The sequence below is a fragment of the Microcaecilia unicolor genome, chromosome 10 (assembly GCF_901765095.1).
Source record: "Microcaecilia unicolor chromosome 10, aMicUni1.1, whole genome shotgun sequence".
NCBI classification, from domain to species: domain Eukaryota; kingdom Metazoa; phylum Chordata; class Amphibia; order Gymnophiona; family Siphonopidae; genus Microcaecilia; species Microcaecilia unicolor.
Window position 1 is genome coordinate 38,827,047 of NC_044040.1, and position 17,182 is coordinate 38,844,228.

At 41.7% G+C, this 17,182-nt stretch overlaps 1 protein-coding gene across 1 annotated transcript in view; it reads left to right on the forward strand.

Annotated features, from left to right (window-relative positions):
- ABCD2 (ATP binding cassette subfamily D member 2) overlaps window positions 1-17,182 on the forward strand; it is a 77,329-nt gene that overhangs the window by 1,323 nt on the left and 58,824 nt on the right. Inside the window, exon 2 of the mRNA XM_030217131.1 lies at window positions 16,523-16,703. Within this exon, the coding sequence (XP_030072991.1) occupies window positions 16,523-16,703 (181 nt within the window). The remainder of the gene's footprint in view (window positions 1-16,522; window positions 16,704-17,182) is intronic.

Sequence of the window (17,182 nt, forward strand, 5' to 3'; positions counted from 1 at the left end):
AAAAAATGTTGGTTTAATTGTTTATTTCAGAGTATCTGTTTGTTATTGTCACTTATTCTACTGTTTTCCATTTCACCGTTTTCTTTTTCTGTGTGTGTGTGCAATACCCTCTACTAGATACACTTTATATGTTTATGTGCAGTGCTGAATTTTCAATATCCTGTAAGCCTGTGTATCGGATTTCCTTTTTTTTTTCCCCAGCTAATGCTTTTTTTTTTATAGTACCATATAATGCCATAAAGAGAGGAGGGGAAAGATCACGAATTTTGGGTGGACACACAGGGGTCCTTTTACTAAGATGTGGCAAGTGCTTACTGCAGGTTAAAAAGATGCTACTGCAGGATGTACTCAGGTGTCTCACAGTAGTTTTAGAATTGCTTTCCACGTGCTAAAAATAGATTTTATTTTTAGTGCGGGGGGGGGGGTGCATGTTTGGAGGCGGAGAGTTGGTGCACTCCGCTTGAATGTTGGGGTGAAAGATGGCAACCTCTCCCCTTGGACACTATTAGGAGCCCCCGTTGGGATCTGGACTGAGCTAAGTACCCAAATACCCAAGCAGTTAAAAATAATGTTTCTTTTTCTTGGGGGGTTTAAGAGATCCAGAAGATGGATGTTGTTTTCCTGGGGGGCTCTTAGTTCACAAGGGTGATGAACAATTGATACAATTGTCTTAGGACATACTTGTTTAGTTTGGTGATTGGCGTATTCCACATTAGGCATTAGTAAGGAACAGGGGGAGTTTTTTTAAGTCGCCCGTTTTTCTCACTTAAAGTGAGTTTTTTTTGTGAGCGATTGGTTTTCCTCCTCTTCTGTCCCTTACGGAACCTATGATAGTAAACGGACCCCTATGTTGGTAGTGCTAGTTCTGTATTGAAATTTTCGCTACCGGGGGATTTGAGGTTCCATTTGTTTAATTATCTAATTGTCATTATAAGGTGGAAAGCGCCCGCAAACTAATTGTGCAAACAATCTAGTATTCATTGATTTATAAAAGTTTGCACTCCCTGTATTATTTTGAGTTTATATTCAGAGTTTATTTTACCACAAGTAATGCTATTTTAGCACAGGGGTCCCCATTTTTTGCAGTGAGACCCTGTGCTAAAATAGCACAACTTGTAGTAAAATAACCCATCTTAACTGTAGCCTATTTTGAGAATTCCCCCCTAACTTGTGTAGCACAAGTCCCATTAAAATAACACGTCTTAATGGTAGCCCAGGTGTAATAAACTCCATCTTAGGGAGGAAGTTATTAATTTACCCACATATCCTATCCCACAACAAGTGGAAAAATATATGCCATAAATCTTTAGAAAAGTAGAAGAAACATGGAAATCTTGTCTGGTTAAGTGTCCATCCCCTTTAACTTCTATAGCAGTGCTTCCCAAACTTGTATCCAATTGAATCACATTTTAATACTTAACCATCATCTGGGATCATATGTATTTTAAAAGCAAGATAGCAGACCTCCACTCTCCCATTCACATCCCCAGACTTGTCCAAATCACAAAGGCAATAGCAGTCTGCATAGGATCTCACATGTCAGTGTGTGCTCACGGACCCCAGGACTCTGCATAGGAAGCCCACACATGTGAGGAGGGCAGGGCCTATGAGCATTGCCTGACGCACATGTCTCATGCTTACTGCCACTAAATAGCATAGATCCAAGAGAAGTTCAGGCAGAGGGATAACAGTCTTGTATATGTGCTCCCTTCCACTGATGACGTGACCCCATGTGGGGTCCCAATCCACAGTATGGGAAGTACTACTCTCAAGAGAGAAAAAGAGAGAGAGAGAGAGAGAGAGATGCTGGACTGGGATTTTGGCATCCTTTATCATGGCACCCTAAGCCAGTGCTTCACCTGGTCCATAGGATGCGCTGGCCCTGGCTTTAAAAGCATACTCCAAATTAATTATCCCCAGGCACCACCATGACTATGCCTAGAACAGGCCATCCCTTCAAACTAGATGACTAACAAGACTGATCAGGAAAGCAACCAAAAGACCAGTAGAAACCTTGAAAGAGCTACAGGTGTCCATGGCCAAGACTAGTCAAAGTAAGAGTAAGAGGATGGAGTTTGATATATTGCCTTTCTGGGGTTACAGGCAGTTTACATGTTATATACAGGTACATATTTTGTACCTGGGCAATAGAGGGTGAAGTCAAAATGAGCTGCAGTGGAAACTAAACTCAGTTCACAAGGTCCTCCACTTTATAATAAATATTTTGCAATTCGTTCATACTCATCCCCTGATCTGTGCCTTTTCACAACTTTATGCCAGAATTATTTTGTCAGCTCTTTACTGCTCCTAGTTTGGTCTTTGCTTTGAAATGCGTTACCCAGCAGAGACAAGTAGACATGAGATGACAATATTCCAAGCCACCACAAATCTGGCCTGCATGGGAAGGTGGCAGGAAGGAAACCATGACCCAAGAAGGCTTGTCCTAAATCTTGCTTGAAATATAGAAAGGAACACTCAGGAGATACTGTAGACATCTGGCAATGTGTGGTCTACCAAAATGAAAGAAGAACTTCATATACTTCTAATGCAGTGGTTCTCAACTTTTCTTCTGTTGTGGCACATCTGACAATGTTTATTGTTGTGACACAATGAACACTACAGTTCACAGCTGAACAACAACAACAACAACAAAAAATCCCAAGTATCTTGTTAAAAATGACGGAAAAGAAATATAGGATATCCTTAAACAGAATTTACTTTGTTTATAAACCATTATTAAAATTAAAGTGAGTATTACAACTTCTTTGAGGAAAAATACAATTTAATATCTTTATCAGTGAGAAATCTGGGACTAATATGTTGCATATAGTTTTTTTTTAATATGAGGTTCAATGGTAAGCAAATTCACACTAAACTTTCTGCAAACAGCAAGAAATCTTTACCTATCTTAGGGGGCCTTTTACAAAGGTGCGCTAGCGTTTTTAGCTCACGTTAAAAATCAGCTGGTGGTAAACTCTGAGATGTCCTTACCACCAGCTGATTTTTATCACGAGCTAAAAACGCTAGTGTGGCTTTGTGAAAGACCCCCCCTTAGGGTCTTTTATTAAAGACTGAAAGCATGTTGTCTGCAGTAGGGCCCATAGGAATAAATTGCTCTTGTGACAGATATTATGCACTAATCTTAAGTAAATGACCCCCTTAGAGTCTATACAGGGCACAGCTTGTCATACAAAACAAATATTTTATTTTATTTATTGGGACTTAATAACTGCCTTTATGAAGATATTTACCCAATATATATTCAAATTCTAGTGTCACCTCAGTAACGACAGCACAGAATCCCTCCTGTGCCAGATACTGTGAAGTAACATGAAACCCTGGGAATATGCTACTGAGAAACTATATATAGCAAACAAAACCTATAGACAGCAGACCTGCAACATTTCCACTTGGGAGATCACGACAACTGCTATTATTGAAGGTGGTGGGGAAGCAGAAAGAGGGACCAGTTATGCTATCAAGTGGGAAAGAGAGGGGTATAAATGCTATAAATAAATATTTACTCTGGTTAGCTGCTTTTCCTAGCTTGCAGACATACATGGTTGTTAAAGAAAGCATATAGGCTTGCTTTATGTACCCAATTTTTGGTTGCACACCTTCAATGTCTTAGGGAGTCTTTTACTAAAGATTAGCTCGAGTTATCTGCAGCAGGGCCCATAGGAATTAAATAGGAATTAATGTGGTGTTCGTAAAGTCTAAGTCGCATAGTTGAAAAAGAGGAGTGGCCATGGACAGAGCTTGGGCGTTTCTAAAATCTATGCACGTTGTTATAGAATACACCCACTCTAATTTAGGCATCGGGATTTATGCCAAGTAAAACATGGTATAGGTAGCCGCAACTAGATGTGGTCATGTGGGGAGGCACTCGGTGTAATTCTATATACTGTGTGGAAATTTAAGCCTATTGTATAAAATGTAGGCGTACTTTAGAGAATACGCCTAGGCATATATTTTTTTTTGCGGAATTTTCATGCACCATATATAGAATCTAGCCCTATGTGCTAACCGCGAATATTCAGCGGAGATAACCAGTTATTTCCTTCTCTGAATATTCATGGTTAACCAGTTAAATGCTATTTAAGCAGTGAGCGGTGGTTGCTGACCAGTTAAATAGCACTGAATATCGGGCAGGATTCTGAATATTTTTGTGCGCATCTTATAGAATAGTTGTGGTCTTACACTAATATTTTATAACAGATTTGGCACACAACTGTGTCAATAGCTTAGCGCCCAGGGTTTTTTGATGCATAACTTTTAGTAACCTATATTGAATTTACCCCATGCCCCCGGATTCTATATAGTGTGCCTAGAGATCTACGCTGAAATCCAGGCAGATTCCATAACAATGCACTTAACTTAATTGGCTTAACAAGCTAATTAGCATTGATAGCAGCACTTCACAAGCAATAATGACCACTAATTGACAATAATTAGAATTTACGCACACAACTCGTTAAGCATATTCTGCAAAGCACTGCGCCTAACTTCTAACACGTGCAGACAAAAAAGGGTGCGGTTATGGAAGGCAAAATGGGCGTTTTGTGGGTGTTCCAAAATGTACGCTCATAGTTATAGAATATGACCCTCTGTGCCTAAATCTATGCGCCTGGATTTACACCATATGTTCCTTGGTGTAAATGGAGGAACGTAGTTTTAGGCAGTGGCGTAGCCATGGGTGGGCCTGGGCCCACCTACTTTTGACTCAGGCCCACCCAAAATTCTTGCACACTTGTTATTGGCTGGTGGGTATTCCCAAGCCTCACCAGTTGCAGGGGTCCTCTGGCAAGAAGAACAGATCTCTTTCCTACTTTATTCCAGCCATCTGCGATACTTATTAAAAATAAAGTTTTTTTTCAAAATACTTTAATTAACTTCAAAGGTGATGTCATTAACCATATCTTCCCCCGACAGAGCTAATTTAAAATAACTCTCAATGATCTCAAATATAGTTAAAAAAAAAGTTAACAGCATGCTACTTACAATGTCTACACAGTATGCAATAAAACATCTTAATAGAAGGCATAGGGTATAAGCAGAGGTGGACTCTAAAGACAGACAACCCAGAGTAACAGGAGTTATATAGAAACCTAGTAAAAAAGGCCCGTTTCTGGAGCAAATGAGACGGGCGCTAGCAAGGTTTTCCTCCCCAACACCCCCCCCTTCCTCCCTCCCTCCCTACCCACCCGTTCATCGTTCTGAAGCCACTGACGCCATTGCTCCGCACCTCGTGAACGCACCTTCATCACCTTCTTGGTTCTGAAGCCATTGATGCCATTGCTCCGCCCTTGATGCGTTACACCATTGCTCCGCCCTCGACGTCATCACGTTTGACGCGAGGGCGGGGCCCAGAGACATGGTGCTTTTGGTGGCTTCACCACCACGAACCCTTCATGAAGGAAGTGACGTCAGTGTCCTCAGAACGTTGAGGGTGAGTTTTATTATATAGGATAAGGGGACTAACTTAAATAAAGTTGCATATGAGGTCAGAAGGATTTTAAAATGATCTCAACTAGGGTAAGACTGAATAAGCAAGTCCTGCTACAGTATGTGCAGCTGATGTTAGTCCTGGTGTGTTTTGTGGCTTATCAAGTTAGTTGCTTCTTCCATTAAAGGCTTGGGAGAAGAGCCAAGCTTTTCACACGCTTCCATTTAGCTTACAGTTTATTACAACTTAATATATCGCAATCTACATACAACAGTTCAAAGCAGCTTACAATAAAATACAAAAAAGGAAAAGCGATACAATTTTGTGATAGGACAGCACAGTAAACTAAAGAAGAAATAGACAAACAAATAAAAAATACAGCGAACCAAGCAGAAATGCAAGAATCTCTCCAGGACCCCCATATAGCTAAGTCAGGGCCAGAGCTCCAGTCTCAAAAACGTTTTGGAAAAAAGGAGTTTTCAACTTTATTTTAAATCTCTTGTAAGTGTTAGTGTCCATCAAATATAACCGCATTTTATTTGAAAAAAATCAAAATATATAATACATTTTAACAACTTAACAAGTTAGCTGTCCTATTCAGTTCAATACTACGCACTCCCTCTCATGGCTAATTCCATAATATAATGTTACATATTGCCAGAAAGTTTAAAAGTTTGGTGCTGTGTTATGTAAGCACAGAAACACTATTTTTTTTTATTTCCATTTTGCTCACACCTTTTTCAGTAGTAGCTCAAGGTGAGTTACATTCAAGTACACTGGATATTTCTCTGTCCCAGGAGGGCTCACGGTTTGTACCTGAGGCAATGGAGGGTTAAGTGACTTGCCCAAGATGACAAGGAGCAGCAGTGGGATTTGAACTGGCCACCTCTGGATTGCAAGACCAGTGCTCTAGCCACTAGGCCACTATTGAGGCAAGTCTGTAACTAGGCACTTCTATGTAGGTACCCCAAAGATGGGTAGATGGAGCCTATTGTAATTATGGAACCTGAGTGCCTATGTTCTGTTATAGAATCCTTCTGTAAGCTGGTATTTGGCATACCTAACATTAAGTTGTCTGCAATTACATCAGCTATAGAGCTGGCATAAATGCAGTGACCTAAAAATGTGGCAGGGAGGTGTACAGTTTACAGTGTGCTGTAATTTATGTACGTAAGTGGGAGCCCCACCTATTTGTACATTCCCCTTGCAAAATTGTGTTATATAAGTTATGCATGTAAGTGGAAGGTCCACCCATTTGTACACTCCCTTGCAAATATGTAAACTATGCATTTAAGTGGGAGCCCCACCCATTTGTATCCACCCCCCTTGCATATATGCAAGTTATGCAGGCTTTTGAAGAATAGCACTTTGTTGCCCTACTGGCACTTTTGTGGATAAGTATTCTAGACATTTATGTACGTAAGAGGGGTGTAAATGCAGGTGCCTAGGTTATAGAATTACCCTTTTTATCCCCTGATTCTATAAAAGTCACCAGAAATTGCACTTGCCCAATTTGCGCACATAATTTAATTGAATAATAAACTAATTAGTGCCAATAATTGGTTTTCTAACAAGCAATTGTTTGCACTAATTAGATTTAATTGGAACTTAGGCACTGGATCCAAACCTACATTTTATATGCAAGTAAAAAAGGCACAGAAATGGGAGGGTCATGAGTGGAACAGGGCCGTTCCCAGCATTTAGGTGTGTTGTTATAGAATATGTGCCTAATTTAGGTGTGTACATTTGCATCACATTTCAGTCAATGCAAATGGCTGTGCCTAAAGTTAGGCGTGAGTCCCAGGCATAAGCCTTATTGTATAAACCACGCCTAACTTTAAGCGCAGCTTATAGCATAGTGTTTTTTTTTTTATTCCAAATTTTTAGGCATGATATATGGAATCTAGCCCTTAGTATAATCTAGGATTATAATACAAAACAGTTTTCCCAGTGAAAATAAGCATGTCTGACTGACGAATAAAGGAGTTATTGTCTCCTGGAGATGATAGTTTTGCCTCAAAAGACAAGTTTTCTATTTTACAGTCATAAAGTTCAGCTACTATCTATTATATTCAACTCTCGATTTACTGGCCAAAATACTTTAAATTGCTTAATTTGTTGCAACAGACTATACCATGGGAACTGAGCTCAAAACAAAGTCAAGAGTGAAGCATTTCCTAGCAGTGAAGAAACTGACTCCAGGGATTTGGGTTAAAAAGCCTGGACAGGCAGAGAAAACCTCAGGAAGTTGAACATTTTTGAAGTAGAGAGGAAACTATGACACTGATTTAGGGATGTTTCAGGGCCACTATTGGATAATGGGAGAAAAAAAAAAAGAAAGAATTATTTAGATGGGCAGATATATTGTCTTGCTATTTTATTCAGCATCTGAACAGAACACATTAAAATGTTTGATAGAATTCCCCTCTTTTAGCTTCTGTCCTCAGCAACAAACTATGCAGATATTCGTTTATCTTTTACCTGTGCTTAATTTCAGTTGTTGCTGTATTTAGAAGGTTTTCTGGAACATTATTCTCTCACCCTCCCTCTCTGCCTTCTTCTCCTCTCCCCCACCAAAGATTACTAGTAACTCAAGCCTGAAAGTCGATACTGTTGTCTTTTAAAACCAGTCCTTTTAATTCAGTGTTAGAGATTATAGGGCCTGTTTACTAAACTTTGCTAAACAAGGGAGTGGAGGAGTAGCCTAATAGTTAGTCCAGCAGCCCACTGCACCTAATTTTTGCACTGTTTATTGAATTCCCTCCATTATGTGATCCCGAGCTAGTGTAAATGTCAGTGCCCACAATTTAGCTGGTACTTCTGCACCATGTGTGCTAGTATTTTATAAAGACACATGCAGTAGACTAATGTCTGTTCTTATGTTTATGATGTTACATTTTATTGTGCATCTTATAAGTACATAAGTACATAAGTAGTGCCATACTGGGAAAGACCAAAGGTCCATCTAGCCCAGCATCCTGTCACCGACAGTGGCCAATCCAGGTCAAGGGCACCTGGCACGCTCCCTAAACGTAAAAACATTCCAGACAAGTTATACCTAAAAATGCGGAATTTTTCCAAGTCCATTTAATAGCGGTCTATGGACTTGTCCTTTAGGAATCTATCTAACCCCTTTTTAAACTCCGTCAAGCTAACCGCCCGTACCACGTTCTCCGGCAACGAATTCCAGAGTCTAATTACACGTTGGGTGAAGAAAAATTTTCTCCGATTCGTTTTAAATTTACCACACTGTAGCTTCAACTCATGCCCTCTAGTCCTAGTATTTTTGGATAGCGTGAACAGTCGCTTCACATCCACCCAATCCATTCCACTCATTATTTTATACACTTCTATCATATCTCCCCTCAGCCGTCTCTTCTCCAAGCTGAAAAGCCCTAGCCTTCTCAGCCTCTCTTCATAGGAAAGTCGTCCCATCCCCACTATCATTTTCGTCGCCCTTCGCTGTACCTTTTCCAATTCTACTATATCTTTTTTGAGATACGGAGACCAGTACTGAACACAATACTCCAGGTGCGGTCGCACCATGGAGCGATACAACGGCATTATAACATCCGCACACCTGGACTCCATACCCTTCCTAATAACACCCAACATTCTATTCGCTTTCCTAGCCGCAGCAGCACACTGAGCAGAAGGTTTCAGCGTATCATCGACGACGACACCCAGATCCCTTTCTTGATCCGTAACTCCTAACGTGGAACCTTGCAAGACGTAGCTATAATTCGGGTTCCTCTTACCCACATGCATCACTTTGCACTTGTCAACATTGAACTTCATCTGCCACTTGCACGCCCATTCTCCCAGTCTCGCAAGGTCCTCCTGTAATCGTTCACATTCCTCCTGCGACTTGACGACCCTGAATAATTTTGTGTCATCGGCGAATTTAATTACCTCACTAGTTATTCCCATCTCTAGGTCATTTATAAATACATTAAAAAGCAACGGACCCAGCACAGACCCCTGCGGGACCCCACTAACTACCCTCCTCCACTGAGAATACTGGCCACTCAATCCTACTCTCTGCTTCCTATCTTTCAACCAGTTCTTAATCCATAATAGTACCCTACCTCCGATTCCATGACTCTGCAATTTCTTCAGGAGTCTTTCGTGCGGCACTTTGTCAAACGCCTTCTGAAAATCCAGATATACAATATCAACCGGCTCCCCATTGTCCACATGTTTGCTTACCCCCTCAAAAAAAAAATGCATTAGATTGGTGAGGCAAGACTTCCCTTCCCTTCACCTTGTTCAATTAAAAAAAAAGGTGCCCTCATGCCCTATTTTATAACCTAGACACCTGTTATAAAATTACTGTCTAATTGCACAACTGTCTTCCCCAAAGTGCTGGGATCCTCCCCCCCCCCCCCCACCACTACACACACACACACACACACACACACACACACATACACGTACTTAACCTAGAGATTACAAAACTTTAGTGCAGCTTAATAAACAGGCCCCTGTATGTTATCACTGTTTAATACAGAGATTGAACTTAAGATATAAGTTCAGTTTTGACATTACGTATCACTGTTTTATAAAGATGCCATGTCTACTTACAGTGCAAGTACTATATGGGTTAAATTTGGATAAAAGAAGGTCTCTTTCCTTGAGTAAAACCTGATAGGCTGTTTCTTCAGCCTATAATGTTTATAGGGTGTCCATTTGTTCACATATGGTTAAGATGTGGTACCTCTTTGCCCAGTGTACCAAGAATACAATATCCCCCGGATTCTATATTTGGCGACTAAATTTGCGCATGCAATTCAGCACACATTGACAGTTTGTGCACACAAATTAATTGATTGAGCTAATCAGTGCCAATAATTGACTGCTAACAAATAATTATTGGTATTAATTGGCCTTAATTGGGATTTATGTGTACATTGTATTCTATAATGTGTGCGGAAAACCTATAGCGTGTAAATTCAAGGGGGCATGGCTGGGGGCATTCCTTACACCCGATTGGCGCCTAACAGGTGTCAGCATCTACACCTGCTTTCAGCAGGCATAATTGCCGGCACCTTCATTTAGGTGCCTTTTTATGCTTTGCCACTATTCTATAAAGGCTGTGGATCCTTCATAGAATAGCGCTGAGCACTTAAATTTGTAGAATCTAGTCATATTCTTCTCTCCTTCTTCCTTGCCATAGCCCTGACCTACTTATAGAGCCATATTCAGAAGAGTGTAATAAATTACCCTGTAGAACATGTCTGATTAATTCTTGCAATTACTGTGATGTCATTTATGGCATCAAAGTCACTAAAGGCCAACCTATTTGCAAGAGGATGACTCAAGCTTAAAGCTGATTGAATAATTTAAAAAACATATCAGCTTCTAGGTCAAATATTTCATTAATGTTTCAATCATTTTTATTCAAAACTTAAGGAAGAAGAAAAGTTAACATCATCATGTATGAACGTCTGATATTTTCCCCCCATGTGGCTAAACTAACACATAGTACTTCTACCCCAACAAATAGGACTTAACCTTCCCTCCCATTCCCTTCCCCTCCCACCCCCCACCCCCTTTGTTTCCCTTGCTATGGCATCAAATGAACATAATAACGCAGGGTACAGGGCAATATCTAGAAGTTTAACAGTCTACTCCTGGCGGTTGGAGTCAGAGTATTCCAAAAGGGAGTCCAAGTGAACAGTCCTTGTTTAAAACTTCCCAGTGGTAGTACAAAGCAAGGTGGATGGAATTCTGTTATTTATTTGCTATTTTTTTTTTAAGGTATTGGACTAGATTCTATATATGGTGCCTGAAAAATTGGCGCTGAAAATATTTCCGCCCAGGCGTATTCTGTAAATTACGGCTACATGTAGGCACATTTTATAGGATACACCTAATGAGTTTATAGAATATGCTTAGTGGCCATACTTGTGCCTAACTCTACGTGAGAGATAAGAAGACAGTATTCTAGAACTTTTTTTTAGCAGGTGAATGCTAGGCACACCTACCCATGCCCCATATCCATGCTATAGAAACTATACACTAAGGTTATAAAATACTATAATCGCAGGGAAGTTATCAACATGGGCTACCATTAAGACGGGTTATATTTCCATAACTTGTGCTCTTTTAGCCCAGGGTCAGTGGTGTATTTATTCAAGGTGCGTGTGTTGTGTACGCTTTCTGAACTGTCCCGCCCTTCACAAAATAGGAAGTTGTGTTAGAAGGGGCGGAACGATGCAGAGAGAAAGTCCCGGCGCAGGTTGCAAGTAGCCTATTGAGTGCTGCTGCTGCCTGGCCAAAGGCTGGAACAGATGTGATTTGAAGGCATGGGCAGGGTGGGTCTGACAAGGGGTGCATACACAACACACGCACCTTGAATAAATACACCACTGACCCTGGGCTAAAATAGCACAAGTTATGGAAATATAACCCGTCTTAATGGTAGCCCGTGTTGATAAGTTCCCTGCTTTGATAGTATTTTATAACCTTAGTGTGTAGTTTCTTTAGCATGGATATGGGGCATAGGTGGGACAGAGGCGTGCCTAGCACCTGCTAAAAAAAAGTTATAGAATAATGTTTGTTATCTCTCTAACCAACAGCAGTTAAGTATCAGCATTTACACAAGCCACTGAACTAGCTAAGTGTTGCACCTAAAGTTAGGCATGTAACTATGGACTTAGGCTAGTATTCTATAATAGTAGTTATGTGCATAATTGCTAATATAGAATTTGCACTTAGCTTTAGGCACCTAAGAACATAAGAACAAAAGCGCTGCCACACAAACAGACCGAAGGTCCTTCAAGCCCAGTAGCCTGTTTCCAACAGTTGCAATCCAGGTCACATGTACCTGGCAAGATCTCAAGAGTAAAACAGATTTTATGCTGCTTATCCTAGAAATAAGCAGTGGAGTTTCCCAAGTCCATCTTAATAATGGCTTGTGGACTTTTTTTCTTAGGAAAATATCCAAACCTTTTTAAAACTCTGCTGAGCTAACTGCTTTTACCCAGTGGCGTAGCCACAGGTGGGCTTGGGTGGGCCAGGGCCCACCCATTTATGGCTCAGGCCCACCCAACAGTAGCACATGTTTAATGGTAACTGGTGGGAATCCCAAGCTCCGCCAGCTGAAGATTTCCCCCGATGGTAACGAAAACGCTACTCTCCACAACACCGGCACCTGTGCATGCTCAGTTTTCAGGGCATTCCTGTTGCCAAGGTGGAAAAAAGCGTTTTCCCACCAGCTGAGATTTTTTTTTTTTTGGGGGGGGGGGGGGGGGGAGAACACTTGGTGCCCATCCAATTCTTGCCTAGGCCCACCCAAAATCTGTTGTCTGGCTACGCCCCTGCTTTTACCATAGTCTCTGGTAACAATTTCAGAGTTTAATTACACATTGAGTGAAGACTGGAGAGGAAGTGATTTTAAGGTACAGAGGGGACTAGGGATAGGGAATGAGGGAGGGTGGGATACACACTCTCTGTCAAACATTCCTAGCTACTCCACTACACAGGACCCCATTTTATTCAATGAGACCCTTTGCTAAAACAGCATGATGTAGTAAAGTAGCCTATCTTAATGGTAACTCACATTGATGGATTCTCTTAAGTGCAGTTTAAAAGCATAACTGCAAAATTGTACCAATTACCATCCATTAACTCCAATTACAGCAAATTATTGATTAATATCTATTAGCATTTTATTTAATAATTAAGATTGTGTATTAGGAAAACCACTCTTTTATTTATAGATAAAATTCTAAACCAGTGAGTTAAAGCTTCCTTCCACAAAAAGAAATCTATAAGAAGTTTATCCACTAAACAAAAACCTTTCTTTTTGTTCACATAGTCTATCTTAGCAGTCCTTTTTCCTTTAAGGTGAGTGGATCTCAGTCATTACTTTGAGCTTCTTTTCTCAACTGGGATACGAGGACAGTTACCTTGTTAATTGTTTCTTTCCTTTTTAGTCTTGGAGAAGGAAGAACAGTCTCAATGTTCATGAAAGAGGAAAGTAAAGCTATATGCAAATTAGTTCCAAATGAATCAATGACTTCTAACCCTTCCTTGTCCCTCCCCCTACCAGGCTCAGTCCAAATTTATGACAGATGGTTCCAAGTAGTATTAGCAACGTCCTTCACAGGGGCGTAGCCACGGGCCCAGACACTTTCCCTCCAGGCCCGCTCATCCAACACCCTTCTGCTGTCACTGCCTTTTCTCCCGCGGCTCCACCGGGTCCGGGAAGCAGCGTTTAACAGCGTTGCCTGCCTGCCTTTTAAAATAATTCATCTCCCCAGGCTCCGCTGCATTTACTTCTTCGCCCGTCGTAAAGTGCTGCCGTTCGCACAGGCAGCTCCGCTCCTCTTTGCCGCGTCCATCTGGCCCTACGTATCCACTACAGGAAGTGGATCAGAGAGGGCCGGATGGACGTGGCAAAGGGGAGCGGAGCTGCCTGTGCGAATGGCAGCGCTTTGCGACGAGCGAAGAAGTAAATGCAGCGGAGCCTGGGGAGATGAATTATTTTAAAAGGCAGGCAGGCCCACAGGCAACGCTGCTGAACGCTGCTTCCCACCACGCTGATTACTGGCGCAGGGATGAGACTTCTCAAGCCTTGGGGGCCTCCAGAAGATTCTTCAGCTGGCAGGGCCCGGAGATCCCCGCCAGCCCAGGTATTTATCTTTACGGGAGGGGGATGGACATAGAGGAAATATGTGGGTCATGCCCACCCAGTCCACCCCCAGGCCCACCCAAAACTTGAGGTCTGGCTACGCTTCTGGTCCTTCAGCAGTTCATCAAAGAAAACTCTTATGGTTTTTCTCTCTTCAACACAGTAACACATTTCAGTGAGCCAAAATAAAACACTTTAACAAAATGCCTTCCCTCCCCCTTTTAGAGCTGATCTCTCTTTCTCAGCAAGCCTAGGGCTCAACAGCTGGCAGACCCAAACCTTTTCTCACACTACAGAAGGCTTAGACTGCAGTGTGACCCACTCCACTTCTGACAGTAATAGGGACTTCAAATAAGAAATTAAAAAGAAAGGTATCCTATTTCTTCATAGGTTAATCATTTGCTTCCTGTTTAGAGACACTACTACCTTTCACCAGTTGTTAAAGGTACTGAACCACCATCTCTTCCATGGGATCTCTAGGGAGATAACTCTTCATCATAAGTTCTGGTTTCCTTGTTTTGGGAATACTCCTCCAAGTCTAACTCACAGGGAGATTTTATACCATCTAGCTCCTCCCATGGGAACCTCTTCCCTTTGAACCGGCCCCAGCCGATCCTCCCTACATCTCCCCTCCTCCTTCAGTAATCTACATCCTCCCTCTGCTTACGTGCATCCTAGTGCCCTCTACTGGGAAAGTCCTTCATTACATTGAATTTCTCCATTTTGTTTTTCTGCCTTAAAATAAGAGGGAAAACTGGTGGAGCTATGGGGATTTCTTCCTTAGTTCCAGGTTCCCTCTTACAAGTTGCACTTGTAACTTTCAGTAGTCTACAGCCTGCGTGTACAAGTTTATGTGCTAATGCGCACACAAGATCATAGAACTAGGAGGAAAATGTTTTAGTGGGTGCTCATGAACACAAGCTGTACACGTCTTTTTTTGTTTGCACTGTTCTATAGCACTTGTTTGAAAAGCAAGAATGTATTATTTTGTGTATCTTAATAAAGAAATGCCCTCCCGCGGGAGGTGGTGGAAATGAAAACGGTAACGGAATTCAAACATGCGTGGGATAAACATAAAGGAATCCTGTTCAGAAGGAATGGATCCTCAGGGGCTTAACCGAGATTGGGTGGCAGAGCCAGTGGTGGGAGGCGGGGCTGGTGGTTGGGAGGCGGGGATAGTGCTGGGCAGACTTATATGGTCTGTGCCAGGGCTGGTGGTTGGGAGGCGGGGAAAATGCTGGGCAGACTTATACAGTCTGTGCCAGAGCTGGTGGTGGGAGGCGGGGCTGGTGGTTGGGAGGCGGGGATAGTGCTGGGCAGACTTGTACGGTCTGTGTCCTGAAGAGGACAGGTACAAATCAAGGTAGGGTATACACAAAAAGTAGCACATATGAGTTTATCTTGTTGGGCAGACTGGATGGACCGTGCTGGTCTTTTTCTGCCGTCATCTACTATGTTACTATGTTACCACGTAATACAGGAGGACGTGTGGTAGGAACCTGTAATAGAATCTGGATGCCCATGTTTCATTATAGAATACTAGCATAACCTGTTATCAGTGTGCCTTACATTTACACCTCTGCATTTACACCAGTTGACCTGCCGTAACTGCAAGAGTGTTAATGTGGCAGTGATGCACATAATTTACAGTATTCTGTAAGTTATGCATGTAAGTGGGAGCCATAACCACATTCCGCCCATGTTCCCTTTCATTTATATGCTATGTAAGTTACATGTGTCCTTACAGAACAGCACTTAGTTACCCTGCTGGCACTTTCGTGGCATACTTACACACAATGGGCCCGATATTTAGACCAAGGCTCCAGTCTGCCCTGAGCCCGGATATTCAATGCCAGGCTGTTTCTGGTGACTGTCTTTGAATATCCGGTTGATTTTTGGCTAGTGCAAACTTAACCGGCCAAGTCGATATTTAGCGCTGGCTGGTTAAGTTTGAACCAGCCAAAGATAGGCCTGGTATTCATGCGTGTGGCCACCAAACTTACGCTGAAAATCAGCAGGTAGACGGTTATATCACGCAATATAACCGGCTATCCGCTATTCGTGAATTTTCAGCGGGTCATGGCTGCCATGTCCTGCTGAAAATTCACAGATAGCCATTTATGGGGCATTTAATGGCCAGGTGCCGATCCTGGCTGGTTAAATGCTTTTAAATATCGGGGGGAATGTGCTAGTATTCTATACATTTATGTATGCAAAGAGCATGTAAATGCAGGTACTTAGTTTATAGCATTGCCCTTGATCTGTGTCAGTAGCAGATCTTGTCAGCATATTGTAGCTGTAAGGTTTTATGTCATGATAATCCAGTCTCATAATCCTAATGTTATGATTCCTGCAGTTCCAGAAATTAGAATGAGATTATCAGCACCACATACTGATATGCACATTGTAGAAACTTTTATAATTTTGTTTCACTGTAGGTAGAAATGACAAAACTACAGAAAAGTTATACGGCTCTTGCTGACCAAATGAAACTGATTTTATCCAAACGCCTCTGGTATGTCATGATAGAGCAGTTCCTGATGAAGTATGTATGGAGTGCCAGTGGTTTGGTTATGGTGGCTGTACCCATCATCACTGCAACTGGTTTTGCAGATGGCGGTAATAACATTTTAAACTTATCTCCAATGCTTTTGTTGAAAAGTAATGTTTTCTTAAAGTATCTTTAAGTAGAACGAATGAAAGCTTTTAAAATGAACTATGTGAGTAACTGGTCTGACTTAGAATTTTGCCTAAACACCATTTTATGGTAAATGTCAATTAGGGGCGGAGTTATCAACATGCACTACCGTTAAGATGTGTTATTTGACCACTAATTTATGCTACAGTAGCACAGGCCCCATTTTAAGTAGTGAGACCTAGTTACTAACTACTGGAGTTAACAATGGAATAACACATGTAAGCCATGACCTTTGGGGTCACCCTAGGCATCTGCCTAATGTGTTCTCTGGAGCATGAGAGCTGGTCGGGTACACCAGCTCTCATATGTTATCATAGGGCATGGACTAGGACTGGAGAAAAACTCATGAGGTGAATCAGTGGCATAGCCAGAAGACAATTTTTGGGTGGGCCAGCAGGTT